This window comes from Mustelus asterias, chromosome 6 (genome assembly GCF_964213995.1).
Source record: "Mustelus asterias chromosome 6, sMusAst1.hap1.1, whole genome shotgun sequence".
Taxonomy (NCBI): Eukaryota; Metazoa; Chordata; class Chondrichthyes; order Carcharhiniformes; family Triakidae; genus Mustelus; species Mustelus asterias.
This window is the reverse complement of record NC_135806.1, coordinates 105339047-105360909: the sequence shown is the minus strand read 5'-3', so window position 1 is coordinate 105360909 and position 21863 is coordinate 105339047. Positions and strand designations below refer to the sequence as shown.

At 44.3% G+C, this 21863-nt stretch overlaps 1 protein-coding gene across 7 annotated transcripts in view; it reads left to right on the top strand.

Annotated features, from left to right (window-relative positions):
- ssbp2b (single stranded DNA binding protein 2b) overlaps window positions 1-21863 on the top strand; it is a 441186-nt gene that overhangs the window by 347761 nt on the left and 71562 nt on the right. For 5 of the 7 annotated variants that reach the window (XM_078214849.1, XM_078214847.1, XM_078214852.1 and 2 more), the window contains 4 exons: window positions 2202-2261; window positions 13962-14028; window positions 16078-16151; window positions 16435-16526. In XM_078214849.1, coding sequence (XP_078070975.1) covers window positions 2202-2261; window positions 13962-14028; window positions 16078-16151; window positions 16435-16526 — 293 coding nt within the window. The remainder of the gene's footprint in view (window positions 1-2201; window positions 2262-13961; window positions 14029-16077; window positions 16152-16434; window positions 16527-21863) is intronic. The other 2 variants (XM_078214850.1, XM_078214848.1) reach the window with 1 other exon arrangement.

The window sequence follows — 21863 nt, the reverse complement described above, 5'->3', positions numbered from 1 at the left end:
ATATGTGACTAAGTATTTAGAACAGGCAAATTCTAAATATTGTAAATATTAACAAAAATATGATTGACACAGCAGCATGGTGGCACAGTGGTTAGCACTGCTGCCTCACAGCGCCAGGGACCCGGATTCAGTTCCGGCCTCGGGTCATTGTCCGGAGTTTGCACGTTCTCCCCATGTATGCGTGAGTTTCCTCCAGGTGCTCCGATTTTCTCCCACAGTCTAAAGATCTGTGGGTTAGGTGGATTGGCCATGCTAAATTGACCCCAGTGTCAGGGGATTAGCAAGATAAATATGTGGGGTTACGGGAATCGGATCTGGGTGGGATTGTTGTCGGTGCAGATTCGATGGGCTAAATGACCTCCTTCTGCTCTGTAGGGATTCTATGACTGTGGTGTTGCATGTTAGTGATTGACGTCACTTTTATGGTGTAGATTCTAGTGTAGGAGTTAGAGCCAGCTCAGAATGGGAACTATCAGTATGAACTAGCATCCTGAGGTTTTTCAAGTTAGTTGATGTGCCTTTTCTTTTCACTTTTACAACAATTGAGAGGTGCAAAAAAACAGACATGTATCCAGGCAATGAATATCGAAGGTTGATGTCGAACCAAAGAGTTGCTACGATTATTGCAATGAAGTTAGTCTTGCAATCCGGGGAACAGTATCATTTAACCAGGAATGTATTTGGATATTTACAATGGGGGGTGGAATGGAGTGCAATTTTCCAACCATTCCCACCGATGTGATCTTCTGGTCCCGCCAACAGTGACCCTCCCCCTGCCAGGGAACCCCTGGTTGGGGAGGGTGCGAACAATGGGAAACCCTGTTGACAGCTGTAGGACCAATGGCAGTGTTGCCTCCGCCACAAAACATGCCGCAGGGTTGGGGGCGAGTGGTGGTGGGGAATCCTGCCTATGGCATTTGATTTGTAGTTATTGCTGTGGGCAACAGTTGACTTGCTAATCAATTAAATTGCCTTTTATTTTGCATGTTGAATTGTTTTTGCTGTACAGCTTAAGTGTGCAGATAACTGTTGGGTTTTGTACATTTTCAATATGCACGAATTTATTTGCTGTTTAAATTACAAGCTGATAAACCTGAGAGTGTTTGACACGATGAATTAACCACATTTGGCTTATTGACTTAACAATTAAGAAACTGTAAGCTCCATAATGGTGACATTCCCTGGCTGAATACTCGCCCTACGTGTGGGAGAAAGGGAGGTTGTGTGGCACAGTGGGTAGCTACCCTGTTTCCGAGATAGTGGGTGGGATTTTATGGCCTCACTCATCTCAAAACCATTAAATCCCGCCCGAGGTCATTGGACCTACCCATGTTCCGCCCCTCGCCCGCTCCGAGTCCTGTGGCGGGCGGGCGGGCTTGTAAAATTCCAGCAAGAAGCTCTGGTTCAAGACTTACTCCAGGACATAATGGCCAGGAAAGTTGTGTTCATAACATTGCCAAGCAGGTTGATTATCAACCCGCAAATCCTTTGAACAGACACCAATGGCAGGTGGTGAGAGTGAAGAGATTCCGAATTAAACATGTGATGGAAAGAAAGTTGGAGCCTCTAAAAGTTCCAGACTGCCAGTGCATGTAAACATACATGTTGACACAGCAACCCGACTTCCCTGAGTGGTATGTAACATTCCACCATTTGTGTGAGAAAAGAAAACTGGTTGGATCAGCGATCATTTTGAGGATTAATGCAATCAAGTGGATTTTAAAGATCATAGAATCTCTACAGTGCAGAAGGAGGCCATTCAGCCCATCCAGTCTGCCTCGACCACAATCGCACCCATCCCTATCCTCGTAGACCCATGTATTACCCTGCTAGCCCCCTGACACTAAAGGGCAATTTATCATGGCCAATCAACCTAACCTGCACATCTTTTGGACTGTTGGAGGAAACCGGAGGAAACCCACACAGACACGAGGAGAATGTGCAAACTCCACACAGACAGTGACCCAAGCCAGGAATCGAACCCGGGTCCTTGGCACTGTGAGGCAACAATGCTAACCACTGTGCCACCGTGTCACCCGCATGATTTAGTGACCCCTTTCCCTCATGAATGTGACTTTTTGAAAGCCAAGTCCCTGTTAAAGTGGAACAAAATGGAATTGGATACTTTAAAATAAGTATGGTGCTGAAGTTGAATTACTTTTGTTTAAAAGCACATTTTTCCATTTATTTGCCTGTTGCAGCCTTTCATGTCACCTCGTTATCCAGGAGGCCCCAGGCCGCCCCTCAGAATACCTAACCAGGTAAAATTAAATTTCTACTGCATGATATTAAAAAGCTGCCTTCATATTTATGTCGTATCTTATGGAATGTTATACTGTATTGTCACAGACATTTGTTCTGTTGAAATATCTATAATTGTTTTTAAATTTTTTGGTAACTGCTACTATTGCAGAAAATAAAATAAAAACATAGCACATTATGCGCTGCATTTCCAATAAAGAAGAACTGTTGTCATCTTGACACCTCACAGGCTTAAGGCTAAAAATGTGGAGCTACATTTTACATCCCTCGGCTGGGCGTGTTTTCAGCAATGGGGGGGTGGGGAACAGTTAAAATAGGGAAGGTGCGCACCCCATCATCTTCCCGCCCACCTCTGAGCTCATTCTCATAATATGGGAGGTGGGTGGGTGCAGAAATCAGCAGACTGTCAAATTCAAATAAATGGTGCCCCCATCGGGTGAAGTGCCTATTCACGGGTGTGGGCTCTTAAATTACCCTTAATTTTCCACTTAGGAGCCTCAATTGGCCTAAGGGCCTGATGCGCGACAATCAAGCACGAGGTACAAGGCTTCAGCGATTGAAGACTTTTATTGACAAACAATGGAACTATCTAACACGAGTACACCAATCCAGACTGGAGGGGTCCCGCCTGAGCAGAGGGTCTTATACCTCTCCCCAGGAGGCGGGGCCCGACCGGGATGTGCCATAACAACATCCACCACAGGTATATTAATCCCACAGTGTAAACACCCTAACCCAACAACATTATAACAACCCCCACAGTGGCAACACCCTAACCCAACAGTAACATTGGAATAACCCCACAGTGGTAACCAACGATGGTTCACCACATTCACCCCTCCTTTAAAAACAAAGGCCGGCGGGGTGCGAAAACAGGTCACATATATACAAAATTCACAAGTCCAGACGGTCTGGAGGACCGCACCGTCGCTGTGATCTCCTCAACACCGGTTGCGACACCGGAGCAGGTGCTTGCAGTGGCGTTCTCTCCAAAACAGCGTCCGGCTGTCCCCTCGAGGACTCCCGGGCCGGTTGACCCTGGTGAGGCGGTGGTGCAGGGGATCCTGGAACCTTCTGTGGTGGCGCCGATCTCCGAGTCTCAGGCAAGCTGTACATGGGAGTATAACTGTTATGCACTGGTCCCGGTGCTGACCGCGCCACGTCTGGGGAAGAAAGAAGTGAAAGGGGGTTCGTGACAGGGGGTATAGGAGCGACAGGAGTTGCTACGTCCCCTGCGGGCGCCAGGTCTCGAATCGAGACCGTGTCCTCTCACCCGTCAGGATATGCCACATAGGCATACTGAGGGTTGGCGTGGAGGAGTTGGACCGGTTCGACCAAGGGGTCGGACTTGCGGGCCCTCACATGTCGCCGCAGAAGGACGGGTCCTGGGTACGTCAACCAGGCTGGTAAGGAGATCCCCGAGGACGACTTCCGAGGGAATGAGAACATCCTCTCGTGGGGAGTAGCATTGGTTGCCGTACACAGGAGGGGGCGAATAGAATGAAGCGCATTTGGAAGGACCTCCTGCCAACGGGAGACTGGAAGGCCCCTGGACTTCAGCGCCAATAGGACAGCCTTCCAGACTGTAGCATTCTCCCTCTCCACCTGTCCGTTACCCCTAGGGTTGTAGCTCGTGGTTCTACTAGAGGCAATCCCGTATGAGAGCAAGAATTGCCTCAAGTCGTTACTCATGAACGACGAGCCCCTGTCGCTATGTATGTAGCAGGGGTACCCGAACAGGGTAAAAAGATCACTGAATGCCTTAATCACTGTGGCAGGCGACGTGTCCGCACAGGGGACAACAAACGGGAACCGGGAGTATTCATCTATGATATTGAGAAAATAGACATTCCGGTCCGTTGAGGGAAGGGGGCCCTTAAAATCCACACTCAGCCTCTCGAAGGGGCGAGTGGCCTTGACCAATTGTGCCCGGTCCGGTCGATAAAAGTGCGGTTTGCATTCCGCGCAAATCCGACACTTCTCGTTACTGACCTGACATCCTCCACCGAGTAGGGCAGGTTGCGGGCTTTTATGAAGTGGTAGAGTCGAGTGACTCCAGGATGGCACAGGTCATTGTGGAGGGCCTTCAAGCGGTCCTCCTGCATGATAGCGCATGTTCCGCGCGAGAGGGCATCCGAGGGCTCATTGAGCTTCCCTGGACGATACATAATATCGTAATTATAGGTGGAGAGCTCAATTCTCCACCGCAAGATCTTATCATTCTTGATCTTGCCCCTCTGCGTATTACTGAACATAAACGCCACGGATCGTTGATCCGTGATCAGGGTGAACCGCTTCCCCGCCAGGTCATGGCGCCAGTGTCTGACTGCCTCCACAATGGCCTGAGCCTCCTTCTCCACCGCTGAATGCCGAATTTCGGGACCTTGAAGGGTGCGGGAAAAAAACGCGACGGGCCTGCCTGCCTGGTTTAGTGTGGCAGCCAGGGCGAAATCCGATGCATCACTTTCCACCTGAAAAGGGATGGATTCATCCACCGCGTGCATCGTGGCTTTCGCAGTGTCGCTTTTCAAAGCCTTGAAGGCCAATTGGGCCTCCGGCGTGAGTGGGAAGGTCGTGGACTTGATGAGCGGACGGGCTTTGTCCGCGTAGTTGTGGACCCACTGCGCATAATAAGAAAAGAAGCCGAGGCATCTCCTCAGTGCTTTTGTGCTAGCGGGCAAGGGAAGTTCAGTAAGGGGGCGCATACGGTCTGGATCAGGGCCGATGACCCCGTTTTCCACCACGTATCCAAGGATAGCTAACCTGCGCGTACGGAATACGCACTTCTCCCAGTTATAGGTCAGATTCAGGCGAGATGCAGTGCGCAGAAAGTTTTGGAGATTCGTGTCATGGTCCTGCTGGTCATGGCCGCAGATGGTGACGTTATCCAGGTACGGGAAGGTAGCCCGCAACCCGTTCTGGTCCACCATTCGGTCCATAGCACGCTGGAAGACCGAGACCCCATTGGTGACACCAAATGGAACCCTAAGAAACTGATATAGACGACCATCCGCCTCAAAAGCCGTGTATTGTCGGTCCTCTGGGCGGATGGGGAGTTGATGGTAGGCGGACTTAAGGTCTATGGTGGAGAACACCCGGTACTGCGCAATCTGATTGACCATATCAGATATGCGCGGGAGAGGATACGCATCCAGCTGCGTATAACGGTTAATGGTCTGACTGTAGTCGATGACCATCCGGGGTTTGTTCCCGCTTTTAACCACCACGACCTGCGCTCTCCACGGACTAGCACTTGGCTGTATGATCCCTTCTTTGAGGAGCCGCTGAACCTCAGATCTGATAAAGATCCGGTCTTCAGCGCTGTAACGCCTACTTTTAGTAGCGATGGGCTTGCAGCCTGGTACCAGATTCTTAAATAAAGAAGGTGTGGTGATCTTCAGTGTGGAAAGATTGCATGCGGGGCGCTTTGGGCAATTTGGAGGCTGCGGCTGATTCCCTACTGCCAGTGAAGGGAGTGGCCCACCGTACTGTAGGATCACACTCTTCATGTGGACCATAAAGTTTAGTCCGAGGAGAATTGGCGCGCAAAGGTGCGGCAACACAAGGAGCCTGTATCGCTCGTAAATTGTGCCCTGCACCTCTAGGGTTACCATACAACGTCCTTGGATCGGTACAGACCGGGACCGTGATGCCATAGAAATTGTCTGTTTGGCAGGTAGAACCCGGAGTCCACACCTTTTTGCAGTGTCAGGGTGAATAAAACTCTCGGTGCTCCCACTGTCAAACAGACAATACACAGTACGACTATTTACCTTGATGTTCATCATCGAACTGTCAAGCCTGTGATGCTTTGTCTGGTCCAGAGAGATCGACGCCACCGTTGGCCCCCGGGCGTCACTGCATGCAGCCGAGGTTGATACTGAGGACCCCTGCTGGTCGCTCCTGGTCGTCGTCGACCATGATGGCCGCCCCCATGAATCGCACGTGGGTGAGGGCGCCAAGCGTAGCGACTCCTGGTGGTCATCCTCCTCCTCCGTCAGCCACGATGGCGCCGTCCTGGATTCGCACGTGGTCGGGCCTCGCGGGTACTGCAACGCCGAAGGAGATTGTCTCCGCTCTGGAGGGTCACAGGCTGCACTGCCGTTCTTGGGCTTCGACCTGCAAACTTTAGCATAGTGCCCCTTTTTACCGCACTGACTGCAGATCGCCGTTTTTGCTGGACACTGTTGCCGTGGATGCTTGGCTCCCCCGCAAAAATAGCATCGCTGGCCGCCTGGAGCTGCCGCCGTCGTCGGGTTGATATGGGAGCGCGAGCCCGTGGGGCGAGGAGGGATTTGTGCTTGCTCCTGCCACGTTGTCTCCGCGTGGTCTTCGGGGTACAGAGCCAAGCTTTTCAACGCTGCCTCCAGCATCTCAGCCATCTCCATCGCTTGGGTCAAGTTGAGGTTCCCTTTCTCCAATAGCTTAAGCCGGATGTACGAGGACCCTACCCCTGCTACGAACGCATCTCGGGCGAGGTCGTACATATATTGCTCAGCCGACACATCTTTGCAGTCGCAGCCCCTGGCAAGCTGCAAGAGCTCATTGGCGTAGTCCTCCATGGTTTCGCCCGACTGCCGACGTCGTGTAGCGAGGAGGTAACGAGCGTGAATCTCGTTGGGTGGTCTCGTGTATCGTTTCTTCAAGAGCTCAATGGCCCTCGGGTAAGTGGTGGCCGCACGAATCGCAAGATAGACCGTGTCGCTTACCCTCGCGTGGAGGACCTGGAGTTTGTCGTCGTCCGTAGTAACTGCTGCAGAGGCTGCCAGGTAGTCCTCGAAACACTTCAACCAGTGGTCGAAGGTGTTAGAGGCACCGACCGCACGTGGGTCCAGCGTCAGACGCTCTGGTTTCAGCATTTGCTCCATACTCTCTTTACTGTCGAGAGTTTTGTGTTTGTCAATAAAATTGATGCGCGACAATCAAGCACGAGGTACAAGGCTTCAGCGATTGAAGGCTTTTATTGACAAACAATGGAACTATCTAACACGAGTACACCAATCCAGACTGGAGGGGTCCCGCCTGAGCAGAGGGTCTTATACCTCTCCCCAGGAGGCGGGGCCCGACCGGGATGTGCCATAACAACATCCACCACAGGTATATTAATCCCACAGTGTAAACACCCTAACCCAACAACATTATAACAACCCCCACAGTGGCAACACCCTAACCCAACAGTAACATTGGAATAACCCCACAGTGGTAACCAACGATGGTTCACCACAGGGCCATCCATCACTTTCCTGCTACTGGTAAAATGCCAGGAAGGCACCAGACATATCACCACTTCAATCCCACCCAATCCTTCGCCCCCTGCCACCCCATAGCATGATCCCCCCACCCTCTCCCCATAAACCTGTTGGACTTTAACCTGGTGTTGTGAGACTTCTTACTGTACTTGCCCCATAAAAATCCAGCTTATGTTTTTGAAAATATGCTACTGCCATTTGGACTAAATACCTACTTGTATTTATATAGCACCTGTAATGTTGTAAAATGTCCCAAGTTGCTCTACAGGAGTGTATCAAACAGAACTTGACACTGAATCACGTCGGCAATATTGGGAGAAATGACCTAAAGATTGGTCAAAGAGGTGAGTTTCAAGGAGCATCTTAAAGGAGGAAGAGAAGATGATAGGCTTAGGGAAGGACTTTCAGAACCTATGGCCTTGGCAGCTTTAGTAAGAAGTCTCACAATCCCAGGTTAAAGTCCAACAGGTTTATTTGGTAGCACAAGCCACTAGCTTTCGGAGCGCTGCTCCTTCACCTGATGAAGGATCAGCGCTCCGAAAGCTAGTGGCCTGTGCTACCAAATAAACCTGTTGGACTTTAACCTGGTGTTGTGAGACTTCTTACTGTGTTTACCCCAGTCCAACACCAGCATCTTCACATCTTGGCAGCTGAAGACATGGCTGCCAATGGTGCAATGATTAAGATCAGGGATGCACAAGAGGTTAGGATTGGTGGAGTACAGATATGTTAGGGGACTGCAGGGCTGGAGGATATTACAGAAATAGGTGGATGTGAGGCCCTGGAGGGATTTGGAAACAAGGATTGAGAATTTTAACATTGAGGCATTGTTTAACTCGGAGCCAACCTGGATCCACAAGCTCAGGGATGAAGACTTGGTTCAAGTTAAGACACGGCAGCAGATTTTTGGATGACTACAAGTTTATAGAGGTAGAGACTTACCACTAGTATGTTGGAATACTGATGTGTAGAGATTAAAAAAAGGCATGGCTGAGGATTTCAGCTGCAAATGAGCAAAGGAAGGAGCTGAGTCCAGCAGTGCTACAGAGGTGGAAATATGTGGTCTTAATCATGCTGCAGATATGTGGTCGGAAACTCATCTTGAGGTCTGTTGATATGTGGTCGGATGCTCATCTTGAGATCTGTTTCATCCTTGGGCGGTTGCCAAGTTGAAGAATGTCATTGGTGGCTAGGGAAACCTTTTATGGCAGGGACTGCAGACTCTAATTGGCTAAATTCTACCACAGGTTTTAAAAACTTGACATTGGGACCAAATGGGGATCCCATGGCTTCTCTTGCCAGCAGTGAGACCAACAGAGGAGTCCTCCCAGAATCAGTTTCCAAATGGACCCTAATTGGTTGGTGCTGGCTCATGTAAGGGGGCCAGAAGGTCTAAAGCCACAGCGGACCCACAAGAGCGGTGGGCCCAGCTGAGGCCTTAACATGGAGTTGGGCACACTGGTCTGTACAGGAGCAAGCAAATAAAAATGACCCTGGCTGGTAGATACATAGAAATAGAAGGGAACCCCTCCACTGGACTGGTCTAGATGTCTATTTAGGAATGCTGTTGACTCTTTGTGGCTTGGAGTCTCTGGCTCCGATCAGCCCCCAGCTCCAAATACAAAGTTCACAAACACCCTGCCAAAGGTTTTGCCAATCCATAAAATTTCAGACTAATGGGGAATAATCCCAACATAATTTACTGGCTGGGAAATCTATGGAATGGTTGGAACACCCAATTTTACACCCAAGCGAGCTATAAAACCAACATTGCACCAGCGTCTGTCAGTTTCCCAACCAGTGGGTTGTGTTCAAAATCTACCACCCCCCCCCCCCCCCCTTTATGTTTGCTGAATCTACAGAAACTGGTATTGCAGAATTGATAATGCTAAAAACACCAAAATTGCATATTCTGTTGTGGCGATGGACATAAAGAAACTGAGCTGAAATGTATTAAGAACTCGTATGTAAAATAGTGTATGGGTTCTGCTCACCAAGCTGCAAAGTGATCCGTCAAATCAGATCAATTTGCAAGGAATTCAGTAAATAATCAAAGAGTAATCTGCTAATGTTCTGTCATATTACAGATTTTGTTTAATCAACCACAGTTGCAGATGAAAGAGAATTGTCTTGGAAAGTCTATGGAATTCAAAACTAAACATTCTTAATTGATCATGTATCTGCATCCTTAACTGCTCAATGATAATGCAAGTGGTTCAGAGACTGAAGAGTAAAGTTTGTGACAGAACAATTTTATTCGAAAGTCTTCCCAAGTACATTGATAATGGATTTCTCATATTATGAAAAATATGAGAAACTTTCTCTTTTTTTCAATATTGTTGCTGAAGTTAATTGAGAGCAGTCTGAAAGTGTATTTTAGTTGCACTATCTTACTTATGCTAAACTTTTAGTGAACTAGCTCACTTTTCAGGACTTGAACAATCAATAATAATTATTGTAAAGATTAAACTGAAAACAGGAAAAACAAATGCATTCCAGTGATGCATTACTGCACACCAGTAGCACTGTTGCAATTTGGTTTTGTGCCCACGTGCTGAATTATTTGGGGGCTGAATTGGATAATCCCAGAAAAAGAATGTGGGAATCGTGATGCATGCCATTTTCATGCAGCCTGCACAATGTAATGTTTACTTGTGCAGCCAGAGCTACCTGTGCTGTACTTCAGCTATGTCATTAGCAGGAAGCCCAATATCGTTCCTTGCCAGCACTACTTAAAGCTACGCTGCATGATTTATAGCTAATCTGCATCTTTTGTGACTGCTGGAGGTACTGATATTATTGGAAATAGAATGGATCAACAAACAACAATGTCTGACCATGGTTTTCTGAACTGCACTGGAGGTCTTGGTGAAGGAAGCGGAACAGAGGAGAGTTAAGCCTTGTATTCAAAGAAGGCAGGAGGCTCTCCAGACACACAATAATTGTGCATGTCAATGCTAGGAGTTGAGCCCTGAGGAACCTGACGCAGTGTTGCAAGAAGTTTAACGAGTTCCCACAAGTGGTCAAGATCAGTGACAGCTTCAGCAACTGCTCAATTCACCACACCCACATCACTCATCTAGCAACAATCCCTATTAATCAGGACTCACACCTAACACTCATATGCTTAACCTCATCCTCACATACCTAACCCTGCTGCATGCCTCACAGGTTGCACACACAGCCAGCTGTTCAACCATGGCAGTCACATCACACAAACATACTGCATGACATTCACTTGACACCCTTTCCTTTCTCTTGCAGGACAAGGTGGCACAAACCTGAGACAGCAGGTACTATCCAGTGGCAGAGAAGCACACCTGCATGTTCTAACTCCCATGGAGGAGGAAGTGCTGGCCAATATGGGAAGCAACATTGCTGAGGCTGTGGCCAGTGGCACAGCTGAATCCATTGAAGATAAAAGTATCCTAAAACTTAATCCTCCTTTTCACATTCCACTTTCCCTCATCATACATTCTCTTCTAATTTACAAGCTGCAGACGGTGTAAGCATCCCTTACTTCCCCTCATCACGACCTTACCCTTGTTCCATTTTCCTTTCAGATAATCCAAGAAGTGCAACATAGCCAGGCAATAGAGGATGACTAAGAAAATAGTAATGATGAAGACGCACAATCATTTGATTTTGCACTCGCAGTCACCAGCTCAGATACTGGAAATGCACATATTTTAGAGAATAGCATAGAGATGGGATTTGCACATCATGGAACACCGAGTACAAGCACACAGCAGCCCTGGAAGAGACAAGGGTAGCCCCAGGTCACTGGAGGGTGAGTGCATACACAAGATGGTCTGCAGAGGACTGAGCTGAGTAGTTTGGGCCAGGCTGTAGAAGGACGTTAAAAGCTGCACACAACAAAATGCCTGGTGTATTGGTTAGCCTGTCCAGAGGCCTGCATTCCATGTCAAGGAACACGGTGGAGTCCGTCGCCTGCTTAACACAGGGCTTTACCTTGAAGCTTATCCTTTCCAACATGGTGGCCAACTCCATTAACACACTTACGTATCCATTCATTATGCAGAGAATGATGGCCGTTGCCTTCCATTGCAGCACAGGAAGCTTCCATCAAAAGTCTGCAAGCTTGACTTCCTGCCATTCAAACTCAGACTGCTGCCATCCCTGGCTGTGGATACCAATGTTCAAAAAGGCTTGCAAGGTCCCACATCAGGCCAGCTACCTGTCCTCCAACAGATTCTTGGGCTGCTGAGGTAGGATCCCAGGGAGTGGTGGTAGCTTTCTGAATGCAGCATCCATAGTTGCCACACTGCCAGTGCTCCTGGTGTTGCTTGTCAACTAGCCATCACAGACAGCTACCAACATAGTACAGTCTGATGTTGGGCCCTCAAAGCCCTGAGCTGCTTGGGGACATCCTGCAAGGCCATGTGCAGTCTTCCCCATTGAAAGTCAGATGTCTTCCATCAGCCATGGTGCAGCTAGAAGATACCACTATCTGTAACATTAGGCCTGACAAAGACAGGCAGCAAGGGAAAGCACAAGATTGAATATTTCATTGTTGAATGTAATATTTTGAAATGTTGTTGGATAAAGCTCATATGGAATTATTTTTGTGGTGTCTTTACTTCAGGATTCTTACCAAAAGAACACTATAATGTTAGGGATGGTGAGGTGCGGAATTGTGGAGCAGCAGTGATCTGGGGCCTTTTCAGGGGAAATGGGGTCTGATTAAATGCTCATGGAAAACTTATCTGGAGGGATGATGTCCTGGATGCTTCCTCATCCTCCTCTTCCTCCTCAAGTGGTCACCGAAGCCCTGGTCATGAGGACCAGGTTGTGGAGGACACAGCAAACCAGCACAAATAAGGAGGCATGTTCCATTGAGTATGGAATGCTCCCCTGAGTTCATGCAATGAAGCTATTGCTTCAGAATACAGATGATTTGCATTGTAAAAGTGCTGTCCGCATGTGACTGAATGGTGAAGGGGAATTGTCAACCATGTATATCAGCGAGTATGTTTGTCACTGAGCAGTCACCTTCTGTTCCAAAGTGGTGACTTGGAGGCGGCTGGAACAGCTGACCAGCACAGAATAAAATTTGACAACGCGTCACCAGGACTCGAAACGTCAGCTCTTTCTCTCCTTACAGATACTGACAGACCTGCTGAGATTTTCCAGCATTTTCTCTTTTGGTTTCAGATTCCAGCATCCGCAGTAATTTGCTTTTATACAGGATAAAACTGCCCTGTCGGCTGGCAGGATAATACGACTCCACTAACATAATGATTTTTGCAGCTGCATACCAGCTAACCAATCAAGCAACCAATGCCTCATATCCCCTGGAACATGCCTGCCTTTCCTGCTTCTCACTGCTTAGAGACAAGACAATGAAGTCCCCTGTTGTGGCATATCGGGCCTCGGTGACATCCTGCATACAATGATAGATAGGGAACTGGGTTTAATGGCAACATTGCTGGCTTCAGTCTGGAAAGATGGTATAGAAATTGAAGCCTGCAATGACTTTGGTGGCAACAGGTAGGCCATCCTCACCTTGCTCTGCGGCTAAATGTCCAGTTTGAGGAGGTGGCTCGGTTCTGTGACTTTAAAACATAGCTGCAGCAGACACTCTTCTGGCTGCAGCTCAGGCAGGAAGAGCATTCTCTGAAGACCAACTTGGCAATGAGAGTTGAACTTGCAGGCCTTACAGGACTTACAGGCCTTTCAAAGCCACACTCTGTCTTCCAAAGGTCCAGCAGCATTCCCTTTTCACTGAAAGAGCTCAGGTAATTCCTTCATCAACTCTATTAACTCTGCAGCAGCAAAAAATAAAGTCAAAAACACCTCATATGAAAATTAAATAGTAATGCCTTTAAAGAACTCTGGTGGGGGCTGGGGTGTGTGGGCATGGTCCCACAAATGTGTTTAAGCATAGGTGTTAACAGGACTGGCGAGGACCAAAATGGCAAATCCAGCACAAAATCAACAATGAACACTGACTGACACCACTCTCTACATTCTTTTGGCACACACGCTGGATACCTGTGCTACTTACTTCAAAACATGGGCCAGAATTTTACACTATACAGCAGGTACTCTAGCTTGTTGATAATGTCTCTGTTATTTTACCTAGGTTCCAAAAAGTATCAAAGGAAACTCGATGTACATTATTTGTTTCCAGAATATTGGGTTTGTGCAATAATTCTATGTTCCCAGTGCTAAGGTTTATTCAATGGGAGTGTAGGCTGAGATGAGACGACAACACAGTAGAATTGCTGAATCTATTGTCATATCTTTGTGTCAAACAGGTAGGTTTCAGTGTAATACATGTGTAGGGAACAGTTATATCTAATGCACAATTAAACTAAGAGTTTAAATTTTGGTACATTAAGATTTTGATTGAACTAGTATCACATCATAGAATAGAAATAAATACATTTTTAGTTGAGTGTGTTTGTTCTTTTCTACTGCCAACAGTCACTTGGAGGAGTCCCAGGAACACAACCATTGCTGCCCAGTGGGATAGATCCAACACGGCAGCAAGGTAAGTACTTTTTTCAATTCTCTAATATACTTCACATTTGTTGACAGTGGTTTTACAAAATGTTCCAATGTTTTGAAAGAGGTCTGATATTTTGTGATTTTTTGTTGTGGCAGTGTGGTGGAATTAAAATCAAGAAATAGTTGTATTTAAATTGATTTTAATGTACATGATGCATTTTTTGGTGAAACCACTCCAGTGCAGATTCTCCCACTGCAGGATTGGTGAAGGTCAGTGTGGCTGATTCTCTGACCTGCACTCAAGTTGATTAAAACTTTGCACTGTGAACAAAGGCCCAGATTTTCATCATGAAGGCAGGTATCAGGAGTTGTGAATTTTCCCAATATCCCAATCCTGCCTTCATCCTGACAAGGCCAGCTGGTTGGATATTCATCAGTGGGAGGCGGGGATGGCCCAGATTTGGGCCTGCTGCCCCTCAGGCTGCTGCTAAAGTGGTCAAGTTAAAAGACCTATCTTCCATTCACTGAGACAGTGACCTAGTTCTGCATATTAGTGTAAACCCCTCATTTTACCCTATTCATTCAGTCACCCAGTATCCACTTCATAAATACAATTCTTGAACCCTACAATAACATTTGGAAGCCTTTGGAAATTAATTAATCTATCAAAATAACTGAAAATGGACCCTATAGTACAGAATGACATTCCCCAGCACAGCTGTGTGAACAAGCCCTGCAGTGCAGAATCCATTCATTCTTGTGAAAACAGCCAGAATCTCAGACATCTATTGAAGCTTTCAGACAGCCAAACAGATGGCTGGACTGTTCTTTAAAGAATGAATGTAAACTCTGGTATCTGTCAAAGACTTAAAACATTATGGCTGAGCTCTTCTTTAAAGAATGAATGGAAAAGTTTCAACAATTAGCTATTGATCTCCCACAGAGAAATGCTTAATAGTGTGCAATGCCGAATAATATTTCATCCAGCGGATGATCTATTCTGATACATCTGAAGACTTTTCCACTCATACAATGCTGTGCTTTCACTTGACAGTTTGCCAGTTCCAGAAGTAACAAACTGATAAACACATTATGCAATGGTTGCTTACCTTTTCCAGTTGCATCACTGTCACAATTCACTTCAGTAAATACAAATATAACGCAGGCTACAGAATTTCATGATGAACTGTAAAGGGGCAACACCATTTTACACATCTTATACATGCTTCTGACCTTCAATCCATGGTTCACATCACCACTCACCAGGTATGATTTTAAAAAGGCATGAAAATTCATGAAAATTGCGGAAGTGTTGAAATGCCCACTTATAGAATGGTGTTGGCAGCTTCTAAACATAAGAGTATGGAGTTCCCACACCAACCCAATACCAGCACCACTGAAAATAACTGAAGATGTATATGGGGGACAGGATGTTTTGCTTCCACGCTCTTGCCACCGTTTTCTTTCCACCTGGCTCCATGCAGTCCCGATTAAGGACCACAAAATGAGGCCCAAAGTCTTCAAACATCTACCCTTATATGGGCAAGACAGTATTAGAAATGTCTACAGCTTAGTACAGAAAGATTATTCACAATACTTACTAAAAGTGTTACCTGTATTTTGTAAGATGCATATTAAATTGCATCTTTTAGCTGATATAACGCCTCCTAATTTGGTGAAGATTGTATTTCCTCTTATTTTCTTCCTCTTCATAAGCCATCCCTCACCACGAGTTGATTGTCATGGAGGTGTCAAGTATAGCCAGTGTTACAGATGTATAAAGCCAGTACAAGTTCCACAAAACTTTACCTTGATGACTATCTTAAGTGGAAGATTTTGCTCATATCAACTTAGCTTTATTTGATTTTAATTTTGGTTAATATGCATGCATTTGTATATGTTATGATTATTGCATTTAAAATGTAAGTTTTAGTAGTTTACTACTGATCTTATTGCTGAATAATGTATGTTTTAATTTGAAATCCATAAATCAATTGAAATGTACTACCCTTTCCATAGTCCTTATGATCATCTGAAGGAATTTGTAAACCACGAGACAGTTAATTCACTTTTGTGATATTTTGCCAATCAGGACATCCAACCATGGGTGGACCGATGCAGAGAATGACTCCTCCAAGGGGTATGGTTCCCCCCTTAGGGCCACAGGTAATTAGTAAATGTATATATGTTATTTGCAGATGTTAAAGTTTGTGCATTAATTCGTCAGATATGCAATATATTTATTTATAATTGGCTGAGTTGTACATTAGAAATCCTGCCTGGTAATCCATGTTTTGATGTAGTTGTGAAGCTTTAAGTTTCCACTGAACTTTCAGTATTATTCATGTTAAAAACACAGGCCACTGTCCTAGAATTTTACTAGAGAAATCATTAACCTACTTTCCTTTCTTTCCCCCTTTCTCTCTGGTTTTTCTTTTCTTTATGGTAGTCTGACCCTTGGTTATCATTGCAGAGTTACGGAGGAGGAATGAGACCCCCGCTGAATGCTTTAGGTGGTCCAGGCATGCCTGGAATGAACATGTAAGTAAATGTCATGAACATTTCTTGTGTGTAGCCTTTCACAAAGAAACATTAACTAGAAAATAGAACATGGATATTGTGATAATACTGTGCTATTAATATGTTTTATGTTTAAGGGGGGACTGCTTTAAGAGATGCTGGTTTTCTACAGAGTCAGTATGTCAGGGAAGAAATGCAGCAGATGCTGACAAAACAGGCTAATTACTTATCTTAGCCATATAAGTGTTTATTTAGCAGAAGGTGAAATGGGGTGTTGTTTAAAATTTAAAATAATGGAAGGTAAATTAGGCTAATGGGAGGAGCTAGGCTTGTAGCAAACCATCAGTTTCATTTTCACTTTAAACAAAGGGCAGTTGCTGCCTGGAGCTGGTATAAAGAAGAGGTTCTTTCTCTTTCTCTCCAGAAGTTTTCTCAAAGCTCTAAGACTATTAACAAATGTTAAAGAAAGTATTGCTGGGTTTTGCGAACTATGTTTAAAGCGTGTTTTAAGCCTGTAAGAGAAATGTTGCTTGATTGGAATTGATATAGTGATAAGTTAGAACTTAGAATTGTTTCCTTTCATTTTTGAACTATTAAAGGTTAAGCAAATTTATTGTCATAGTTAAATTTTGTTGTTAAAGTTTGTTCTGATAAAAGCTCCCTAGTTTGTCAGTAGAATAATGCCTGGAGCGAAACATGCTATCCTCATTTATGCCAAAAGAGAAAAACTGTTGGGGTCCAGTCTCGCTTCACAATATATCTTGGCGATCTGATCTTGCATCCTAACAATATAAATAAGCCCAAAATAAAACAGGCCATTGTTTCATTTGAGTCCATTTGTACCTTAAACTACATTAAATAATTGTATTGGTTGTTTTGCATTGAAGTTGTTATTGCTGTCACTGTTACAGAAATTGTAACTTCAGGCAGGTTAAGACTGGAATTGTTCTCTGACTTAGATGTTTTTAACAATTCAGTTGTCTGTTTAAATGTTGATTGGAATTCATCCTCGATTGAATGCGGACATTGTAATACTGTATATGGTAATTCTGTTCAGTGATAAACACTTCAAGATTTGTAACAGATCTTTTGGTTAAATTTACTTTGTAAATAAAATGAGTATGGATCTGTAGATATACTATATAATATAAAATAACTATTAATATATATTCAACTTTTCATTTTCTAATTGCTGAAGGTACATTTTAGTGATTGCGCTTATTGCAATAAAGTTAAAATCTCGACTACTGTATTTGTAATCCATATTTCTTTTATTAATTTCATATCCTATTACTGAGATTATATAAGGCTACCATAACTATTACTTCTGTGGTCATTTGATTGAAGGTACTGCTCAACTTCAAGAGGTTGAACTCCAACAAAGGGCTTGGCAGTTTTCTATTTGGATGTAATATGTATAAAAAAAACAGCTAAGGTCACACGAATTTCCAAAGATACGCTGTTCACAGTTTTCTCTATAAAGGAATGAAGGGTATACTAAAGAGCTGGTGCTTGAAACATTTTCATAAATTGTAATCATCAAAAAGAGATATATTAAATTGGAGAAAAAGAAGTTAACAGCCAGCAGCTTTCAAGGAGGCAATTTCAGAGCAACTTGTACTGCCAAGCAACTATAATAAATACATTGATTTAGTGCAATACTAATTTGTGCTTTGATGTTTGTCTCCTTTTGAAGAGTGCTGAAATACCATTATATTGCTATGTGATGTGAAATTAGTTGCAGCAATTTACTAAGAGACGTGTGTAATATTGTAGGATTTTGAGGTATAAAACACGTCTAATTAAATATTTGAAGGTCCGAATTCTTAATTTCTAACACCAGGCTCGTCAGTTGTGCTTGACCTACGAGGTACGAATAAACAGTATTTATTAATCAAGTAGTATTCATTAAGCAAAGTTTTACATAGACTTAATATGAAGCAGTGAAGACAACAAAGAAGTTTATCATCTCTTAAGATCATGGGAGCTCTTGAGCATTGCCAATACAGGCGATGTCTTTCTCTTCTCAGTCTTTGAAGTGATGTTGAACTGGGTCCAGAAGAATCATACCCCAGAAGCCATGATGTAATTGTGTCAATGAGGATTATCATTTTCCAGCTATTATTCTCCAGTCTACATTATTCCGGGATCCCTTATTTGGAAATAGTCCAAATTCACCTCTTCCATTGGCTTAAGGTGTGAGTCATCCTGTGTCACCCCCACCTCTGCAATCCCCGCTTTGTAGGTCTCAAACTGAGACACGGCTCTATCTCTTACTTCCTTGGGCCCTCAGAGTTTACATTCCATTGCAAACAGATAATACATTATCTTTAGAGACAGAATAGTTACCAACAAAGTTACATCCTTATGTCAATAACACTTCATACTATATTACCAGAGAAGATAGAAAGGTTTCCATCTAATACAGATGTCCAGCCCTACGAATGTAAATAATTAATTAAATCAATGCATGGCTGTTTAAATATAAAGTATCATTCTAAAGTTCAAACTACTTTTAGCCATTTCTTCAAACAGATCTGCTGAATACAACTCTTAGGCACTTGAGCCATAAAACAATTAAATGTCTGTTTCTCACAAACAACTGCCTTGCTGTAAAGAATCCCAACTAGCAGAAATTCAAACTGAACCATTTTAAAAGTGGTCAAGGAATAAAATCCATAGATGTTACAAACCTTAAAATGAGTAGAATTATCTAAATCTTACATGGGCATATTTTCAGTTTTGCTGGCTAAACGTCTTGATGTATAAACGCAGCTATTCACTTATACTACATACGTACCGACACAAACACACTCCACATATGATAACTACAACAAATTTAGGTGCATTTTCTAAGTTAATGTTACCAGCAGGAAACCTGCCCCAATGCCAAAATCATGGCACACTGCCTGTAAATTATTACCTTTTAAAATGAATTGGCAGCATACCCACAATATCTCTGTTGCTGGAAGACAAGGCTCTTGGTTAGCAATGTGAACTCAAAATATCAGCCTTATTTACTTTGATGATTTATATGTGTTGTGAGTACAAATTATTCAGTTTTTCTGTAGTTTTGTTCTGGTAAGCTGCTTTGAATATTGTTATGAAATCAAGTTTATGTGGGTGTTGAGAACAGAGGTTGGGAACTTCAACTCTCAGTGGGCCTTGGAGTTTTTACACGTAGGTAGACCGGGAGCAGGCTGCACATGCACAATTCTACATTTTCACATTCTATGGACTCAGCTTGCCCCTGCACGAACAAAAATGATGTGAAAACCCAGGTCAGGTGACCAGGAGTGGAATGCCATTGAGGAGTGTCCCGGGAGGGGACAGGGAGAGGTACCAGTTAAGTTAAAAAGAGAAGAGCAGAGAATAAGGCTTCAATAGGGAAAGGACTGTGGGGTAACAGACTTTAAGTGAAAAGGGCTCAAAGGTGACCTTGATAGTTGAAGAGGATTAGGGAGAAGCACTGAAGATCCTAGAAGACGGCTAAAGTTTGGTGACTCCATGCTGCGGGCCACTGGGTCAAAGATGCTGCATTGGAACAGTAGTGTTCTGCTTGGCAAGCCCCAAGAGCTCAAGTTGTGCTTTTGAATTGGTGTTGAGCATTGAATGTTTACTTAAAAATCCAGAGGAACAGAATCTTGGGAGACAAGATTGAAACCCTGTAATATAGGCCATTGTTGATGCCGTCTGAGTTGGAGTAACTTTTGAAGAGAATTTCTAGGTTAGATCTTCAAATTTACAGTATTTTACATAGCTTTAAAAAACATGAGCATATAAAAACAAACTTCAAGTTTAAAAATGATTACTGGCCTTGGTCTACATGCCCATCACAATGACCGTTTCCATCTGACAAAAAAGCACTTTTATTTTTAAACTTCAAAGATGAAGCCTGGAATCCCTTGTGAGGGAAACAGAGTTTCAGTGAGATTGGTTGACTCCCAATGTTTGCTGATGTCTAGGTAGGCTGTTGAGAAATCACACTGGAGTGGCTGTTGTGGACTGATGTGTGTGAACACAGCTTGCATGCTGATGGAATGTTAGGGTATAAGGTAGATATTGTGAGTCATTTTATCTTTCTGACCTTTTGTTGTAAAGTTTATTTTTGTTTGTTTGTGGAATCTAGTGGCTTTATTCACTGATCACTGTCTTCAATACCAAATTTTGCCGACATTAAACAAAATGTTATTGGTCCCTAATTGAATCTTACCAAAGCATAGAGATCTGATCAAGGATCGTGACAATATGTTCCACAGCTAGTTGGCAAAGTGATTCAGTTCCACTTCCAAAATGCTTTACATTTAATTTTTTAAACAATTAACCACCTAGCTCAGCAAAATAATTGTGGCTTGGAAAATATAACTGGAAATAGACACTTAAAAATGGATTAGAGTTTGCATGTTTGCACCATGGTAAATAAAGTCAGTTAATTTTATTTAGATTTGCCTCCAGACAATGTAACAAATTGGTTTCTTTGAAACATAGGAGTAATAGCACAAAAACATGTGGTTTGGTTCAGCACACCCGTTCGAGTATTGGCTCTTATTAGGAACAATGTATAGCTTTAAATTTAATTTGTATTTGTGGGTTAAGAAAGGTGAAACATGGTTCTAGTTTCATTCAGAGTTCCTTTCTGTGCTGAGTGCCCAGTGGTCTGGAGGCCCTGTTTGTATACATGCATTTTCAATGAGGTTTTACCACCCTTGAAGTGAAGAGAAGGGTTAGAAAGGGCATAGCAGTTCAGTGAATTTAGAAAACAAAATAAAGCAGAAAAACTGTTGATGCACACTGACAGGGGCCGAGGGACATGCAGAGACACAGGGCCATCAATCGATGTGTGTATGCCTCAGAGTTCAGGCAGGAGAAGAGCATTCTGGGGGAGGATGACCTCAGTGGGCCTGGAGGTCTGGAGTGCATCTGCTTCAATGCAAGGAGCGTAACGGGCAAGACAGATGAGCTTAGAGCCTTAATGCTTGCGCGGAACTTGGGTGTGGTTGCAGTGACGGAGACTTGGTTAAAAGAAGGACAGGACTGGCAGCTGAATATTCCGGGGTATAAGTGTTTTAGGCGAGACAGAGAAGGGGCGAGGAGAGGTGGGGGAGTAGCAATGCTGGTTAGGGAGCATATTACAGCGGTACAGAGGGTGGACAATTTGGAAGGGTCAGGTAACGAGTCACTGTGGGTGGAGCTCAGAAACAGGAAGGGCGCAGTCACTATGCTGGGGGTATACTACAGGCCTCACAACAGCCCACGGGAAGTTGAGGAACGGATATGTAAGGAGATTCTGGACAGGTACAGAAAAAATAGGGTTGTTCAAGTGGGAGACTTTAATTTCCCTTGTATAGACTGGAAATC